A 20109-nucleotide genomic window follows, 5' to 3' on the forward strand; every position below is an offset into this window, starting at 1 on the left:
AGAATTTGGAATCAAATTATGACTTATGGTAAGATTAATTCTTTTCACGCTGAATTACAAATCTGGGGCAAATCTGGGGCAATCCGGTACTTCCCGGAATCTTTTCAGACGGTGCAGGAACTTTCTGGACTAGCCGTGGTGTTAACACTCTTGGTGATCTTTATGGTCCTGAAGGTTTATTGGATTTTACATCACTCAAATCTCTCTACACATATAATGATGGTATGCACTTTAAATATATACCAATTCGAGACTTTTTAGTTCGGAAAATGAAAATTAAGGAAGTTTGTCATTCTGATATTTTAGATGTCTCTATTCTGATCGGACTAAATCACTCATTAGTGAAGGCTATCGACACTTAATCTATCTAACAGAGGATGATTGTGGTAAATTAGCTGCCAAATGGACAACTAGAATGGGATTAAATATAACACCAAATCAGATCTCGGCGTCTTTGTCAAATTAATCCTCTAGTTTAAGACTTCAATCACATAGAACCGTCTGTCAATTATATTATACTCCTCAAAAAAATGTCAGTTGGCTACCAAATAATCAATGAAGTGATCGTAATAAATGTCCTAAATGTAATTTGGTGGCCGCCGATTTGCTGAATATGCTTTTTTCTTGCCCTGCTTTGGAGAGTTCTGGAAAGGAATTGAAGGGGCTTTAACTTGGGGTGTGGCTAGACAGATCTCTGTCCTTCGGCACCCAATCCACCAAACTGGCAGCCACCTGCTTCGGCCTCCTCAGAGTGCTAAGGAAGGTACTCCATCTTCTACCGATGGAGGCAAAACAAGTAGCCATTCAGGGCCTTATCCAGTCACGACTGGATTATAACAACGCCCTCTACCTCGCCGCCCCTGAGTACACGATACGGAGATTACAGACGGTGCAGAACTGTGCCGCGCGCACTTTGCTTCAGATCCCTCGACGTCAATCAGTCAAAAATGGACTGAAAAAACTGCATTGGCTACCCATTCCCCAAAGAATACAATTCAAAGCCTTATGCATTGCGCACCAGGCGTTCTGGGAAACGGGTCCTCTCATCACTCGCAACCTAGTGTCACACTACCTCCCCACTAGGAATTTGCGATCCAACCAGACCTTCATGGCCACAATTCCCAAAATAAAAAAGTCCAGAACTGGCGGTAGGACTTTCACCTACAACGCTTCCAAGCTATGGAACACCCTACCCCTCCACCTAAGGAAAAATTCCAATCTCACCTCATTCAGGAAACAGTTAAAAACATTCCTCTTCACGGCTGCCCAATAACACCGGGCTACCTCCCCTTGTTCTGTTGGTTTCTTAGCGCTTGGACGCCCCCGGGCAGCAATCGCGCTCTACAAATCGGCATACAAATACAAATACAAACTAAGAAACAAATTAACTTCCCGCCCCTTTCAGCACATTTTATCTTACTAAACTTTCAGGATGTAAATAGCCCACAAAGAATTAAACACTATTTTATTTGCTTGTGCAAGATTGATAATAGCCAGGGCCTGGATCTCTCCGAAACCCCCGCATGTTACTGAGTGGATGACTTTAGTCCATGAAATTCACGCCATGGAATTCGCACTTTCAAAGATAAGGGGTTAACGCTCCTTGAAAAAAATGAGAGAATCTGGGGAATGTTAATCTGAATCTATGATTTTGTTAAGACTAGCTCAATCAGACAATCTGGTGAACTGCTGTATCATTCTATGAAATTATTGTTACAAAGAATATCTCTGTATTGTTAATCTATTACGAGCTGTGTAATACTGTGTTTAGATTGAATGAATTTTTCTGGTTTTTTCGGTCTTTCTCTTTGCAATGAAAATAAAAATATTTACAAAAAAAAAAGACCTATACAACAACTAGGTTGACATCTTTTCTGATATTCAAAACAATCAATGTGTGAGGAAAAAGATGCCACTGTCGACATTTCGGTCTGTGGTGGCGATGAGACCGTCAGACCATCTTCAGGACGAAATAGTTGACGAAACTACCAAAAAGTTTTTTTCTTTAATACTGTGGCTTGAATCAGACTGGTATATACTTTCTGAATTCGAACAAAACTGAAAGAACTGAAACGGACGTTGATGTTTTACCAAATTGCATCACGTCAATGAGCCAGGTCGTCGGAATTTTAGTCATGTAAGGCTCTGTCGTCAAGATAAGTTGTACTGCTGACGACAATTCCAACTCGCTGTGGAGTCAAGTTATGAAAGTACTGCTTTATATTACAGTCTTGTACTTTTGCCAATAATCCTAATTTTCTTCAGTATGGTGGTGGCGTTTTCCCGCAGTGTGGTAGACCGAAACGTCGACAGTGGCATCTTTTTCCTCACACATTGATTGTTTTGAATATCAGAAAAGATGCCAAAATAGTTGTTGTATAGGTCAACTAACCTCACCTTTCAAACTGTGTTTAGTTGCTTTTGGTTATAATTTTCCCTGACCAAAATTGTGATCATATATTAAATATATGTTTTTTGAAGTACATTTTTTCGCCCTGTGTTTTACCTTTCAAATTATGTCAATATTTGTTATTTTCTTTAAAATGTATACATTTATTGCTTTCGATTGATTCTGTTGTTCACCACTAATCAGGGTGTAACCTTTATTAATAACGTTGAGAAATGATCTCAGAAAAACATTTTCACAAACAAAATCCCTTGTAGGCAAACCCCCTCTTTTTTCTCAACTTCATTGCCCAAGCCTCCTAGGATTAATTGGGTTCCCACTCCTTTTTGAAACTGCAGCCCTTAGAGGCCTTCCCTGGCCATAGTGCCCTTTGTACCCACTGTACCTTTTACAAGGGACTGACATGTGGCCAGAGAGGTGCCAATTTGGGTACAAGGTACAGTGTTGGGAAAGAACACCGACCCTGGGGATCTAATTGGCAGGGACCCAGGGCACATCAAGTCACAGTGCATCAGTAGACTGGCAAGAAGGAGGAGGAGGTGGGTGTTTACTGCAATAGAAACCCAGCTTCCTACACATACATCCCAATTTTAATCCACAGTTGGAATATATTCTCTGGCTGATTGATGTGCCATTCCTCAATTTCATTCTGACAGAGGAATCCATATACAAAAGGTGAACTGCTGTTAGAGTAACTGGGACCGCAGAGCCAACGTCTAGATTGCATGCATATAGTAGTGTTACACCCACAGCCATTTTTATAGCAATTACATTCGTGGCCATGTTATCTAGTGTCTTGCAAACTTTCTGAAACCAGTTTGACTAAAGGCAATTTTTGTAACTAGCCGAGCAAGTTCAGAGAGGAAGAAGAAGACAAAAGTTTTGCTTTGTAGTGCTATGGTTTAATGTTTTTGGGAGAACTTTTGCATCCCTTTTATAAGAATCTGATGTAAGACTGATCGTCTTGCATTATATAATATACAGAACTCGGGATTATTTTTGATAACGGATATGGGTATACCATTTTGCCCTAGGGCACTATTTGCTCTAAAGAAATAAAGATTGCCTTTGATCATTTTATTCACGATTACAAAGGAAGTTGTATATGCCTATGGTCGGATTACTTTTTTTCCCCCAGAGAGTCTGGGAATAAAATAGGGAATTGGCAATCCCTGGGCTAGTTTTAACATCTCATTTTCTGCACTTATTCTTTGCTTGATCCCTACTTTTCTTTGTGTTTGTATTGTTTCCCCCACCCCATGCACTGGTCTGTGCAGGGGTGTGTTTAGTAACCCAATGATGAAGTATGCCAAAATTTTGTGAGGGCAGTTTTTCCAACATATTGACTTTGCCAAAAACATCCTTTAAGCGATTTTCTCACTCCGAACTCTTTTTTGCGAGATTAGTTAGCTAGAGAGGAGGTTGAAGTAGGAGTTTCCCCTCCTCCCCCTCTTCTGTGTGTGGTACGTTTTCTCTTGATCATTATAGTATATTCCGACAAGTAGAGGATCCAAGTCTCCACATCAACTTTATTTTGTTCCAGTTCCAAAAAGTTCTAACAATTTTATTAATCACCATAACCTTGTGGATAGTAGCCCATTCTGTGATATTATGCCATCTTCTTGATACTGGATAGTTTTCCTTCCAACATTTTGTGTTTATATTCAGCTCTGTGTTCAGTTCTGATTGTAATCATTCGGTGCCTTTCTTTTTTGACACCTGGCCAGACAAATTGTATTTTTCTCAACTTTCATGTATACCAATACTTTTTGGTCATGTTTCCTTGACAACTAAGGTTGCCAGTATATGTCAACTGCTAAATAGAAACCTGATAAAAACAAGAGGACATCTTCCCAACTTCTCATGTACACAGATTCTGTTACAGATAATTGTACACATTTTGGGGCTCCATATTGATGTATCCATTCTTTACTTATGTAAAGCATAATCATGCTCTAGTTTACTTCTCGCTCAGCTGTTTTCTTCAGATATTTAGTATGCTTCATACCCCAGCTGATTTCTGTCCCCTGCAGACAGTGGTCAATTTCCTTCCTATTCACCAATTTTACAGGGGGCAATTTACTGCAATTCGGTTGGACTTACAAAGGTGTGATACAGTAAAATGCCTTTTGTACCCATAAAGTGGGATGTCTGACTGGTAGACCTGTTGAAATTCAACAGTTAAGACTGATCACCGGCATGCTGAAAAGCATGGACCAAATGTTGGTGTTAACGCTAGTAGTAGATCAAATTTCAGTTGTCATTTCAGGCATCTCTCAAAGTAGTTGAAGGGCTTTAATTACCTCTGGAGTGAGCAAACTAGGGCTCAAGAGTTAATTTAGATTACCACAAAGTAGGAGCTCAACATCAACATTGGTTTCTAAATTGGACCATGTAGAATGGTTTGTATTGTTTTTATTTAGCAAACCCAGAGAGATATGTTATTGAATAGTAAGATTAGAAGATTAACACCAGAGACATTTACTTCTGCTACCAATATATAGTCAATCAAGTTTACTCTACGCATCCTGCAATCAAAGTTGCAAGACCTTTAGTGAGTCTGCCCTTCTCAAATAACTTTACTGCTGGTTTTATCCGAACAGTGATCACTTACTTCAACGAAGTTTCTTGGAGGAATATAATATGAAAAGATCATATGAACTTAGATACTTCAATGTCACTTTTTAGTTTAAGTAATCAAGCTATGAACGTAATTTAAGAATTCGTTCATTCAGCTGGTTTTTCTTCCATAGGTATGGTGTTCTATTTTTAGGAGCAAGTAGTCTGGGAAGCATAGCCCAGATTTTGATAGTTTCTATAACTTCCGACTTATAAGGAGTTTTTCTCCATGTTCTTTCACCCTTTCTGTGCAGAAAAAAATATATATTATTTGTACATGTCATTTCAGACAACATAACTTGCATATTTCTGAGCATGGATTTTGGTATCTGCAGCTTGCTTTAAACTGAACTTCACTTTTTTAAAGCATCTATGAAGGGGAGAAGGAGAATCACTTCCGACAACCAGTAAATAATACATTCCCCACTTTGTAATGATGCTTTTATGATTTCATAGAGAGGTGGCAGTCTCTAGAGGCTTCATTGCCTTGACCCAGAGCTTTAAAAAATTACCGTACAAGAGTCAACTAGTCCTTAGTGGGGTTAGATGAGACCAAGAAAGGCACAGTAGGGCAGAAGAGTACTCATTCAAGACAGATCATCCTTTATATAAAGATTGGGATACATGCTGACTGGATAAGATCCCCTCATCCCCACCGAAAGCCTGCAGGCCGATTCCATCACTGAAATACTGCAAAGAGCACTTGCAAAGGAAATACCTGTCTGCACATATGCCAGGCTAAGACGTGGGCGTCAGTGCATACGTTCATGAAGTATTACTGCCCTGACAGAGTGGTCCATACAAAGGATGATTTGCTCACTCAGCCACACAAGACTTCTTGGTCTGAGCACACTAAGCCACCTTTGGACTTTAGGAGCTACTGCTTTGTATCTATTCTAAGGGGGAGGAATTGGTGGTTACAAGTAGTTAATAGGAAAACAAGTTACTTACCTTTGGTAACAGTTTCCGGTGTGTCTACCAAACTGCAGATTGCTCACTGCCTTCTCATGCTTAGGAGTGGGCGTCAAAACACTGATCATTTATTTACAATGATCCTTTGTCTGAGGGCATGGAAGAAGAAAGATCAAGAAAAAGTCATTTCAGTGGATGGGCTCATCTGTATTACCACTGCATCACTTCTGGGGTGGTACATCACCACTTGCCACATGGCGCTACCTGTGAGAGCGCAGGAGTGATTGATAGGAGAAATATTTTAATCCATTCAACAGTCAGTGATATTCTAAAGGCGGGGAAATCTTAACCATGTTAAATTGTTTCCTGCAGGAATTGGGAATTTCAGAGCCAATAGTTTTCAAAACAGTTCCATTTGTGCCTGTTATGTTATGTTATAACGTTTTATTGAGCGCGAGCAGCTGCCCCAGCAACGAGGCGTCCCGGCGCTAAACTATAACAAAACCAAAAAGGGGGAGGTGGAACAGAGAGGGCATGTTGGTTAATGTTTGAAAAAATTTTGGTCCAATAAACAACATTTTCACTTAAAGAGAAGGGTGGTATATAAGTAGACTCGGAGGGTCTATGCTCAGACTTCTCAGATTACTTTTTTAGTACAGGCAGGAATTCCAACGGACCATTCTGGTGTTTTTAACTGCACATGGCTAGAAAATCGAAATATGGCCTATTAGTGTAAAAAAGCCAATGCTAAATGTCGGTCTCTGATCTTTAAAAGCCTTATTTTGGAGAGTGTGGCAGATGTAACAGTACTTTGTATTGTGAAGCAGTATAGGCAGGTTATGCAACACTTCATGTCTCAAATCAAATCAAATGTCTCATAACTATATATTTTTCTTCCCCCATATTTTAGGCATGACTTAAGCCATAAAGTATGGAAAAATATCCGAGGACAAACTTATGAAAGGACTCTAGAATTAAACTCCTGAGAGTTCCTTTCACAGTGACATACAGTGAAATATCTGGCAGTGGCGCCTCAGAGGGGAGTGTAAATGGGTGCCTGTGCCTCCAATATTCAGAGCTCAGGTTACAAAATGAGGTGATAAGTAGGTCATCTATGTTCCTAGGTTATATTTACATTTACATTGCATTAAACATTGATTACCGACGGCTCCCAGCCTCATAATTTGGAATATTCAAGCATGTAATTCTATGAAAAAGATCCGCGGCTATGGAAGCTTCCTTACAGGGAGAATCAATCCTTAGATATGTTTTGCAACAGCCAGAGTATATGCTATTACCACAAATGTTCAACAATACATTCTGAACAACCCCACTCTCTGATCATTACCTTAGTGCCATAGGTTTCATTTTTAATTGTATTTATATGTGCTTATGCAAACTATAGGCATATCAAATTCCAAACTAATTTGCATTTTTATTCTTACTAGGAGCTTTGAAAACTAAAACTTAGGGATACATCATTTGTCTGTGATCTGGTGTACATAAATGGACAAATGCAATAAAAAGATAATTGTAGTACCCAATTTGAAGTCTTTTTCTATTCGTGCCATTTAGCATGCAGAGTCGATGCATGCTGGCTATAATGAAGACTGGAGCAAGGTAAGTAAGATAATGTCTTTATTACGGTCTCCACTCTGCCACCATCAAGCTCTTAGGGCACCGGTCACAGCACACTCTACTCTGCTCAGTCAGGCTAACTTGTCAACATTCCAGGGCAGCTTCTAGCCCAATAGAATGAATGTAGCAAGGGGAAAGGCGGAAGGGGGGCAAGGGGAAGGCTACTATTAGTTTCCATAAGTGTCCAACTATAAAAACTACAAACAGTAAAGAGGAATAGAAATAACATCTCCCCCCCCCCCCCTAAACAAGGAAGAAAAGGCACAGTTAAGCTTATTGCATTACGAAGTCTTTATGCCATTTAGGTGGAGTTATGGATCTTTTGATATTGCTTCTTTGGCGAGTCGGAAAGTCCTCGGGGTCATCCGAAGTCAGGGAGCTATTGGACGGTATGATTTCCAGGCCTTGGCTCCTTGCCAAACTGTTCATGCTCCAATTCTGGCCATTCTCAATTATCACAGTGTTTTTGATCTTGATGATTCTTTTGGGATTATAGAATTTGGCTTCATTATCCCCAGTGAGGGTGGGTCTTTTCACGGATACCCAGTCTCCTACCGCCCACCTGTTAATTAACATAAGATTTGTGTACAGTCTGTTCTACCCCACCCCCCAATCCAGTTGGTGAAGAATTTTGTACTGGGTTTTCTTCTTCAGAGGGATGAGAAAGAAGAGATACCAGTAACCAGGTTGGGAGTGGTGAAATACACCCAAAGCATATCTTGTAGAGCTCGTTTTGTCAGAAGATGGTTGCTGCAAGCTAGTTGCATGTTCTCCTTTATCATCCAGTTTACCCTCTGGACCAAGCCATTACGCAGTACAAAAGGTTTTTAGGTGGGTAATGGCTAAACTGGTTAGGGAGCTGGTCATAGCTGACAAGGTGAATTGAACTCCATCCATTTTCTGTGACCAGGGTGGACAGGATGCCTTTGGCTGCAAAAGTATCTCGCAGAAAATTAATGAGAGATTCAGTTGACATTTGGTTCACCATTTTGATGACGACCCAGCGTGAGTGGAAGTCAGTTAGTACAAATGCAAATCTTTTGATGACACCTCTTATTGATAGGACCTACGATGTCAAGTGTAAGTTTTTCCCATGGTTTGTCAGGGATAGAAACTGGGGATACAGGAGCCTTCTGGGTAAGTTTGGTTTAGTCACTATAGGTGCATATGATGCAGTTCTTGACTTTATCTTCGACCACAGAGTCCATGTTAGGAAACCAATAATGCTACCAGAGACTTGTTTTTGTTAAACTTCTTCCTAGGCGTCCTTCATGCACAAAGTCTAATATTTTCTCTCTCAACCCTTCTGGAGGTATGATTTTGTTGTTCCTCCATATGCAATTGTTGTTTAAGTTGATTTGGTGTCTGATTTCCCAAAATGTATTTAGTTCTGGACTTACATCGTTGCATGTAGCTGGCCAACCTTGTAGGGTGTATTCTTTGAGTAAGGTCAATGTAGCATCTTGGGTTAGGCTCTCGACCCATTCATATTTGTTGATTGTAGAAGCGTGAATCTGTAAGATGGGATATTCTGGGGTTCAAAAATTTCCACAAGATCTAAAGGTGCTCTTGAAAGGAAGTCAGCAGCAGAATTATAGTCGCCTGAGACATATTCAAGTTTAAAGACAAAACTTTCAAGGCCCAGCACTCATCTAGCCACTCTAGGTGTGCTGTTGGCGGTACCTTTGGAACTGAACATGTAGATGCGGGGTTTACGCTCAGTGCGAACTGTGAATTTCATTCCCATAAATGGAACTTAAAGTGTTTGATTGCCCAGAAACAGGCCAGTGCGTCGCTCTCCACTTTCTTTCTAAATCACTGAGGGTAGGAGAGGCGAAGGCTACTATGCGTTCTTTCCCCTCGATGACCTGAGGAAGAGCGGCACCTAGTCCTTTATTGCTGGCGTCGGTAGTAAGGATGGTCTTTCTGCAAGGATCAAAATTGCATAAGTGAGGAGCACTTAAGATAGCAGATTTTATTGGTCACAGGTCACAAACTGCATAGCTCTGGAATCCGGAGTCTACTGCACACATCAATAAATCAGCGCAAATGTCTTAGACTGTTGCAGAAAAACAAACAACCCCTTCTCCCTTTTGCGTTGATGCTGCCACTAATGAAAATAAACAATCCAAAAGGAGCATACCAAGTCCATCAAAACACCTGTCTACACCACATTCCAACCACCTATCCAATTGGCGGGGGCGGCCCCCTCCAGCGGCGGGTCTAGGTCCAGCCCTCGATAGTCCGCCCATCTTTTCCAAATCTTAAAATGTTTACGGGGGCATCCCCAGCAATAAATATCGGCAGCTCGAGTCCCATGCAATAGTCCATGCCATTTTTTCACGCAGCCAATGGCAGCTTGAGGAGCCTTCCATGCCCTGGCTATGTCCCTTTTCGCCAGTGTGAGGCCCAGCAATAACAGGTGACGCTTCACTCTATTGCCCCCAATTCCTTCCATCACATGCAGCAAAGTCAATCGCAGCGTGCGCGGGAGCTCACATGCCAACATCTCGGACAAGCAGGAGAGCACTCCCCTCCAAAACCTAAGCAGCGCGAGCACCACCAGACAGTATATGCAGAAGTGTACCCTCATCCGTCCCACAGCGGAGACAATCAGGGGAGCCAATCATTCCCGCCTTCCACAGGCGCTCTCGGGTGAAGTATGTACGATGCAGATATTTGAACTGTACCAGGAATAAGCGGGTGGAGATGGCAGCCCCCAGCGGGCTCGCCAGTGCTTCAGCTCAGTCCTCTTCCTCCAGGTCGCCCACGTCACCCCCCCCCCCCCTCCCCCCCACGCAGTCCTAAGTCTGTGTAGGTCAGTGGAGCAGTGGTGAACCAATGCGTGATAAATTTTCCGGTCGGGTAGTTACCCCATAAACACCTTGGCCTCTAATGGGCTAAAGTCAGGAAGGGACTCCAAGTCGGTCAGTTGAGTTGTCAATGCATGCCTAAACTGTAGGTATTTAAAGAACTGGAACCGTGGCATCCCATAATCATCTTGCAGGTTTTGGAAGTATTTCAGTGTAAGGCCTGACATAGCTTCCCCTAGGGAGGAGATTCCTATAGAGTCCCAGCCCCGGAAGCCCTGCAGCTCATCCAGATGGTGGAGACGTCCATTCCCCCAGAGAGGAGTCGCTCGGGTCAGTACATTCCACCACCCCATCCTGCTCAGCGCCCGCTTCCAGACGTGGACCACCACCTTTGTGGCGGAGGAAAGGCATCGTCGGAGCGACTGAGAGTACTGCAGCGTATGTAAGGACCTAGAGCCCATCAGGTGCCGCTCGACCGCGTCGGCCGGGTCCCCCCTGTCACCGTACCACCACTCATTGAGAACGAGTATGTGCGCCGCCGGATAGGAGAGAACATCAGATGTAGCCAGCCCTCCAGTGTAGGAGGAAAGGAAACTTGCGCAGGGCCACCCGTGTGATTCCCCCCCTCCCACAGAAACCCACCTAGCGCCAAGTTGACCTGATGGAACCAGCAGGGTGAAATCTGGTAGGGGTGATTTTGTAGTTGGTAAAATAGATGGGGGAGCGCCACCATTTTAAAGATGGCCGACCTGCCATAGATCGTCAGAGGCACGCGGGGCCACACCAAATCCTCGCGTGTACGGTCCCATACCGGGGGTCAGGTTTCGATCTCGAGAAGCAGCTGCGGCATATCTAGCCACTTTTAAGGCGTATGTTTTTTTGTGAGTTCCCTGAGGTCATTAGTGAGGTCAGCAAAGTTCTTAACATATTTGGCCATGTATTCCGCAAGTCCTAGGAAGGATACAAGTTCCTGTTTGGCGGTGGGTGCATGAGCTTTTTCTACAGCATCAAAGAGGCTCAATTTGGGTTTAAATCCGTCCCTCAATATGGTACGCCCAATGAAATCTACTGCTCCCACCTTAATTTGGCATTTCTCTTCATTTAGGGTTAGACCCGCCTCTTTAAATCTCTTGAGAACACTTCTGAGAGAAGAGTCTTGTTCTTCAGAAGTGGCACCGTAGATTAAGACAGTCTTGGAAATATGTTTTGAGAACCCCTTCCAAAATGTGCTGTATTATTGTTGGAAAACAGCAGCCACCGAGTCTAGACCAAACGGCATTCTAAGGAACATTGTAAGACCCTAGAGGGGTAGCGACAGCTGTTAATTCCCTAGAGTCAGGGTGTAATTTTACCTGATGGAATGCATTAGAAAGATCCAGAACACTAAGACACGTACCTTCTCCCATGGTGCTTAGGATCTTGTGGATACGTGGCAGGGGTTGTCTCTCAATGATGAAGTTATTGTTGAAATCTCTGAGGTCAATGCATAGTCTGATGTCATCCACTTGGGCCTTCTTGGCAATGACAATGGGGGCAACCCATGCGGTGCAATCAACGGGTTGGATAATGCCCATGGTCTGTAATCTGGATAATCACATTTGAGGGGTTCCCACATGAGGTGTGGTATGGGTCTGGTGTTGTGTGTTAAGAGGTTTGGCATTGGGTTTCACTTTAATCTTATGTTGGAAGTTCTTGAGAAGACCTAACTCAGTAGTGAACACCTCAGGAAATTCTTTGAAAATGGTTTTGCCAGCCATAGACAAGTCAATAGTAAGTACTTGTTCAGGGTTGGTCGAGTTGAAAACCTAATTCTTTCTGGTGTTGCCAGCCAAGGAGGTTGGACCCTTCTACCACTACCTAGATTTTCCCAAGGGTAGTGCAGTCTTAGAAATGTATTGGGAGTTTTAATCATGCCTTTCAAAGGAATGGATTTCCTGGTGTAGCTGCTAGGGGAGATGTCAGCTGATAGTAAATTACTTTCTTTGCAAATGTTTAAGTTTTTAAAATCTGAAATGTTAACAAATGGAAAGGGGGAAAATACATGTTTATCTTCTTGCCGCCAAGGCCAATTTCACATTGGGGCTAGATAATTTGGTTGATGACCTTAGAGTCTAGTACTTGAAAGATAATTTCCTTCACCGTTTGGAGTTTATTTTCAGGGACTTACTCAGCACCATTTTGTTTTACAGGAAAGCTCCAACAAACCCTTGCTAAGTGGCCTTTCTTGTTGCACTTTTTACATATGGCTCATTTAGCCTGAGAATTAGGATGGTTAGCCAATTAGTTATAGCTACCCTATCTGTAACATTTAAGTTTGCTGGTATTGTGGTCGCGAGCTTGGTTGGAAATCTTATCCATTTTAATTTTGCACTTAGTATACTCTGCAGAGGGTTTGCAATCTCTGAAACTTGTCCAGGGTCAGTATGAGGCTTGGTTTCTTTCATGCACAGGGCGGTGTGCTCAATGGATTTGGCCAATTCAATAGCTTCATGAAAGTTGGGTTATCTTTGTAGGAACTTCTCCTGTATTTTTCCATTGTTGGTTGGCACACCTTACTCTCCTTGTGGGCCACAAGGTGACAGGGTTGACAACGTGGTGGAAGTACACAGAAGGGAAGGCTGCCTTGTCAACATTCCAAGGCAGCCAGCCCAACAAAAGGAATGTACCAAGGGAAAATGCAGAAGGAGGGGGCAAGGGAAAGGCTATTATTAGTTTCCATAATTGTCTAAATATATAAACTACAAACAGGAAAGAGGAATCGAATATAATGATAATGATGGCGGGGGGAGGGAGGAAGAGGAATAAGAGCTATGTTCTGAAAGGATGGAGAGGAGGACATTTGAGCTACTATTACTCATGTGTTTGGATAAGAAAATGGAGTGCCACATCCATCAATCAGCAGCAAAAAAGTAAAATTGTGAAGGTGGGGGGGATAAAAGATAGAGTGAGTATACATACGTAGTAACGATGAGCAATGAAAAGAAAGGTCGAGAGAAATGCAATGCGGATGACTTTTTAAACTCACATTATGCCATTTACATTCATGCAAACAAGAAATATATATCATATTCACTCCTGTTTTCACTCTCTGAATATTTCTTCCTCTCCACTGACTAAGTTAAAATTATATATGTACTTGAAGACATTTTCCTCCTACCTTTGCTAGGGGGCAACAGCCCCACTCCCCAGTCGCAAGTTTGCAGCAGGTCTGTCCATCATCACAAGAGGCCGTGTCATCACATTTCACAACTTGAACTGCAGTGAGATGTGGGGGCATAAGGGAAGGAAGTAGGAGAGGAGACTCATGAGAAGTCAGCTGGGTGCAGAAAACGTCCCTATTATAAAGAGCAATACAGAGTGCAAACAATATCTAACAAGCTTGAACCCGTACTGGGGCTACACCATACTTTTAGAAATTTTGAATAGAGAAATAAAAACATACCATCTTACAATAAAAACATGAATGTACGTCTCATCCTTAATATTGGATGCATGTAAATAGATACTCATCCACAAAACAGATTACTAAGCCCTCTCACCACCAACTCTACTTTATACCATTTTCAATTGTTTTCATAAACATTCAAAAGAATAAATCCTCCACCCAGTCTTGCGGACTTTGGTCATTATTACATATAGCATATTTTCACTTAATTAGGGTCAAGAAAACGAGTACATAAGAGTGTGTGTATGTGTGCGTGCATCTATTAATTACACACAGGCGATGTCAGTTTCCATAGAATGAGTTTATTTCGCCAATAACTTTGGTGCCGTTTGACAAATCTTCATAAAACCTTAAAAAAAAAAAAAGTTCATTCACATACCCTTCCTGGAAGTTTTACGCCAATGTATCAAGGGGTTGGCAAGAAAAAGTGGGGATCCTAAAATATCGATTTCCCATATTAATTACCATAGAAAACTTCAGTTGCAGCTACAGAAAAAAACAGCTTAACAAAATTATACCAGCTTTGAAAAAGAAATAGAACTTTATTCAGAAAGCATGCTTACTGCTGTTTGTTGTAAATCTATAACTTTCGGGTCCGGTACGGTTCTTGGCCTTTGCACCGATGTGTCTTTCGGTTCAGGTTCCGAAGGGTCTCTGTCTTTGGGCACCAAAGGTTGTTTTGGCTTCCATGTCGAAGGATGTTTCGGTGTCAATGGAGGAGGTGGAATTGGCACGTGATGTTTTTTCGGCGCCGAGGCACCGGAAGGCGTAGTCTTTTTCCTCGGAGCCGAGCCCGAAGGTGGGGCGTCGGAGGGTACATTTCGGTCTCGACTGGGCCCCATGGGCAGAGTGCCGACCGCTGCCTTTGTCTTGGGTAGTGTATGTTGCGCGGGGGCAGTGGTACTCACAGGTTGTCGAGATGGAATCTAATCGTCCGAGTCCTCTGCCCCGATATGATCTGGAGATCAGGCGAGTCTTCCTCGGCGACGAGTGGAGTCTCGTCTTCGGAGATATCTTCGATTGGATCTTCGTCCTCGGAGACGTCTTCTTCGCCGATCTCCTCCTCAAAGATGGCCTCCGGTGCTGGCGCTTATCTTCTCATTTCGTGTCGACGGGCCCTTCGATCCCGAATAGTTTTCTTCGATCGGAAGGAGGCACAGGCTGTGCAGGTCGACTCGTCGTGATCTGGCGAGAGACAGAGGTTGCAAACCTCGTGATGGTCGCTATGAGGGAATTTTGCTTGACATACCGGGCATCTCTTGAATGGAGTTCTGTCCATGAGACGTAGGCCGTACGGCGCCGATAGGCCCAACGGCCCGCGTCGACGCACAGGAATGTAGCTGGTGATGTTGAAAAGTCTATTCGATGTCGAAATAAGTTTATCTAAAGTTTCTCGCTTTGAAAATGCAGAAAAAGTATTTTCTAGCCGGAGCGGAAAACTTTCATCCGAACCCAGTGGCGGAAAAAAACAATCTGAGGATGGAGTCGATGACCAGACGCAGTATTGTCCAAGGGAGGAGTCACCCATCTCGTGACTACAAAGACTTCTTCCAAGAACACAACAACCTGCAATCATCTGAGCCCAACACCAGGTGGCGATCTACTGCTAAGTGTAGGATCTGCAGCTCATATGCCTCGAACATGAGCGTTTACAAAGGAGCTCAGGATAGGCATGAAGGGGTTAAATAGTTAGGCATGCCTGGACTATTTGAATGGGACTAGTCAATCCGGACTGGATTGTCACAACCTGAACAATGTTGTGGCAACCAATACAGGACTCAGGAAAAGGTCCCCATGTCCACAAAATTAATTTAAAAAAAACATAAGGGGCAGGATGAGCACACTGTGCCCCAAGGTGCTTCCATTAACCTGTTACAGCCATTACAGGGCTCACATTGAAATGCATGTAGTGAAAAACAAGTTAAATACCTTTGGTAATGCGTTTTCAGGAAAAGACTGGCTTGATTGTGGATTCCCACCTTAGCAGATTCCCCAAGTGTCACACTGGATACAGAAACCCTTGAGCAAAACCTAAATGACTGTAGGTGATGCCAATGGTTCTACGTCAACGCCGTCAGTGTCAGAAGTGACATGTTCGGTGCCTATATATGTGCCCCCCGGTGTTTTTGTGACCTTCAGCGCCACTAACCCAGAGCCACCTCAGAAGGTAGTTGTGTACCAGTGTGCCGGATCTAATGGAGCCTTCTGATGTAGAGCTCAGTTCGGAGAACATGTAGAATGGGAGTATCCGTGAGGAGCCCGCAGTTAGATAGTCCCTACTTCAAAAATGACTACTGAAGATATGTAACTTGTTCTTCTGGTAAAGGCTTGACAGTTGATTCCTTGCCCTAGAATAAATACTCAAGAAATTCCTCCATGGAGGTGGGTCTGCAAACTGGCTTAAACCGAAAAATTCAGGAGGGCCAAATGGGCAAAATGCCTGCCTCGACAGACCAGACAGTCCAGCGGTAGTGTTTTGTGAACAGGTGTAGTGACTACCACATAGCAGCCCAGCAGATGTCCAGGACAGGCACTATGTGAGCTAATGCAGTAGAAGCTGCATTAGCTCTGGCGGAATTATCCCACTAGCGTTTAGGAGGCTTATTAGCTAGTGTATCACAGATTTTGATACAGAATACAATCCTTCGAGACATGGTCTGTTTCTGAACGCCCCTTCCTTTTTCCGCTCCAATGAAGGGCCAATCGTCCAACCAGGTTACTTTGATGTGATCAATATAGAAAGAGCGCTCTGTTTGGGTCCAAATGATGGCTTCTCTCCCATCTTCCCTTGGTGGTAGGCTGGAAGGATCCAGTCAGCCAGCATACTAGGAGACTAGTAATGTTTCAGGGGGCACCTCTAATGTGGCCTCTGAGGGCATGTCAAATCTAGTACTGGAATCAGTACAGATTTATTAAGACAAGGTGTTTCAGTGAAGCCATCATGTAGGTGGGGGAACTCTTAATGACCAGTGCCCAGTACATATACTTAAGATGGCTTCCCTGTTCACTTTTACCATCGAGTAATTGAAGTAGACAGCAAAGGGGCATATCTGCTCAGGCAGATATACCCTCACAGCTTATATAATGCACCCTTCCTTAGGGCGACAAGGCCTGCTGTAGGGGTGACTTACATATATGGTATGCAAAGTGCCCATTGTGACAGACCTGACTTTCAAAGCAGTAGTGTTTAGTAAAATTGTTATAAGATGCCAATGTAGCTGCCTGACCGTTGTCCTGGACAGGGACCACCCGAGCAGTGATCGCAGCTTTGGCGCTGGTGGAATGAGCTTGCAAGCCCTCAGGAGGAGGGTTTCCTACTGCCCAATACAAAGTAGCTCTTAATGCAGAGCACACACCATCTGGAGAAGGTCAGTTTCTGCACAGCTCCCTTAATCATACAGAGAAAGAAAGGCTGAGCTATGCCCCATGCCTGCCTCTAGTAAAGTATCTAAAACCACAATGAACTGGCGGCCCGTCAAGAAGATACTTAAAGTTTAATGCGCCTGTCAGGAAGTGCCTCTCTAGAGAGATTCTGACTACCTTTCCTAAATTCCTATTTCAAGAACTGGATGAGGTGGGTTCACTCACATAATGTAGCACACTTAATCGGCCACCTCATCCCAACCTAGTTAGATGGTACTGCCAGGGAAGACTATCTCAAATGGGATTTTCTTTAGGGATAATACCTGGAATCCAGTTAACTAAGCTAAAAATACCTCAGAATAAACTACAAAGAATCCTTTATTAAGTGGTAAACTGGGCATATACAAAAATACTGAATATACGTTACTGGGTACCATGGCCCTTACATATCTCTGACATGGCCTCTTGACATAGGGTCCACGACACCACTCTGCCCAATACCACACAGCAGTGGTGTCTGAACACCTGAACCACACTTGCATTGAAGGAAGAAAGAAAGGCTTTCATTGTAAGGCGAATGCTGTCAACTCAAATAGGTTTATGTGGAGTTCAGACTATGACAAGACCAGAGCCCAGAGCCCGCTGATCTTCACCTCTACCAGATGGCCACTCCAACCCAGGAAGTGATGCATCGGTCACCAGTGTGAGCATTGGGTTGGGAAGGAAGATGGTTAGTCATCCACCACTGCAGATCTTTTGCAGTTCACTCTGATATCTGGACCAGGTTGGAGAGATTCCCCTTCTGAGCCCGAGACTTTGGGTCAATCTGCAGAACCCACACATGCCAGCGGCCATGTGTGACCAGCAGTATTCAGGAGACCATGAAGTACAGAAGCCTCAGTAATTCTCACAGAAATCCAGGATATAGGCTGAAACATCTGATTCATAGCCTTAATTACCTTGGGCTTGCCGCTCCAGAGGAAAGGCCCAACACTGCACTGTGTACAGAAAGGCTCGGCTGAAAGGAGTGTCAGTCTCAGGTGTGATTCCAAAACTTTGATAGTGAATCTCTGTGAATGCAGGAGGTCCACCGTAGTTTGGTGGTGGGAGACTCCTGCCAGGAGTAAGCCCGCCTTCGACAACAAGTCGTCAAGTTAGGAAAAAACTGGAATACCGGGCCTCTGCAGATGGGCTGCGACCAACACCATTACCTTTGTGAATACGCTGGTGAGGCAAAAGGGAAGCTCCGCAAACTGAAAGCGCTTGTTGTCCACCGTGAACCACAGGTAAAGTCTGTGGGCCAACAGGACAGATATTTGAAAATAGGTGTCCTGAGGGTCCAATGCAATGGGGGTGGCCCTGCTCTCCTTAAAGCACTTGAGCACCGAGAATCTGCCTGAACAGCAAACAAGAGAAAGGCAAAGAGCAGGTCCATAAGAGATGCCTGGACATTCCCTAGAAACCCAGTAGATCTCAGCCAGATTTGCCATTGCCAGTCAGCCACTGAAGAAGCAATAGCTCTGCCTAGCGAGTCTGTCATATCCCGTCACAGCGTATAGTGAACTTTACTGCCTCACTGCCATTGGCAATAGCCTGAAACAGGACTGCTCAGGTCTCCAATCCCATGGGCAACACTTGTTTAACCGAATCCCAAACTGTGTGGGAATACTAGCCCAAGAGGCGCCTGGGGTTGACAGACTGCAGTGAAAGGTTACTGTAAAAGAAAGTCTTCTTACCAAAGGAGTCCAGCTCCTTAGATTACCTATCCAGTGGTGCAGTAGGGAATGCTCCAGGGTCGACTCTGGACATGGACGCCCAAACAACCATACTCTCCGGGAGGGGGTGCTGGGTGAGGAGAGCTGGGTTCACAGGTATAGGGAGGTGGTTGCAAGAAATCGTCTTGCTGACAGAAGTCCCCATGGAGGACTTGGTCCATGCCTTGAGCAGGACATCAGTGAGGGTTTCGTTAAAAGCAGAAAAAAGGATCGATGGGAGTGACTCCCGGTTGAAGCACCTCGGTCAAGACTCATCTTAATCGACACCAAGGGTAGCATAAAGTCCAGGACCTCAGCCACCCTCCACACTACCATGACAAATGGAGCCTCTTCCTCGATGGCCACACTAGAAGGGGAGACTAGACCAGTGTCTTAACTCCTTGGCTGCTAGGCATTTTCCCCCTCCTGTGCTGAAAATTGCCATTTTGCTGGTGTCATGACGAGCTCAGCTCGTCATCAGCACAGCTCAACTGTGCATCATGACGAGCTGAGCTCGTCATGAGCATCGAAAGGGTTAAGACATTAGCATGAGCCAGTTCCTCATACCAGTTAATCTAGGGTTCTTCCAGGAGTGAGGAAAACTATAAAAGATCCTCAGATCTATCCCAATTGTATTTCCCCAAATGGCCTATATGTAGAAGTGAGGTACTGTCGCCAACTAGGAAGGCAATATAATGGTACCCTTATTGAAGCATACACCAGACCGGATCTTGCCAAAGATAAGAGATCAGGCAGGATTTTTTCTGGGGAAGAGTGAAGAGGGTGAGTACCATTGCGATGGCACCAAGAACAAAAACGTTTCCATTTTAGTCTATATGTTTTAGTAGACTCAGGATTGTAAATATATTTTGTCCAGTGCAAGAGCTGTGGGATAACTAAATCCTTGTACTCATTGTACTCAGGTTCCAGGCCTGCAATTGAAGAGCAGCTGGGTGCAGATGCAGGATCTGTTCCTTGTTCATCGTTAGCAGGGTGGCTGACAAAGGAAGGCGATAGGAATTGGATTGCGACAGCAGGAGCAGCTCCGTGAACCAGTGATGACGAGGCCAAAGTGGAGCAATGCGAATGAGTCGACACTGTTCCAGTTTAATTTTCGTCAACACTCTGGAGATCAGAGGATATGGGGAAAAAGCGTAT

The 20109-nt window shown here is 43.8% G+C and overlaps 1 protein-coding gene across 11 annotated transcripts in view; it reads right to left on the reverse strand.

Moving 5' to 3' along the window:
* Positions 1-20109, reverse strand: part of GRN (granulin precursor) — a 1328618-nt gene that overhangs the window by 669504 nt on the left and 639005 nt on the right. For all 11 annotated transcript variants that reach the window (XM_086923912.1, XM_086923907.1, XM_086923905.1 and 8 more), the window contains one exon: positions 13547-13644. In XM_086923912.1, the coding sequence (XP_086780038.1) occupies positions 13547-13644 (98 nt within the window). The remainder of the gene's footprint in view (positions 1-13546; positions 13645-20109) is intronic.

This window comes from Lissotriton vulgaris, chromosome 5, assembly GCF_964263255.1.
Source record: "Lissotriton vulgaris chromosome 5, aLisVul1.2, whole genome shotgun sequence".
Taxonomy (NCBI): domain Eukaryota; kingdom Metazoa; phylum Chordata; class Amphibia; order Caudata; family Salamandridae; genus Lissotriton; species Lissotriton vulgaris.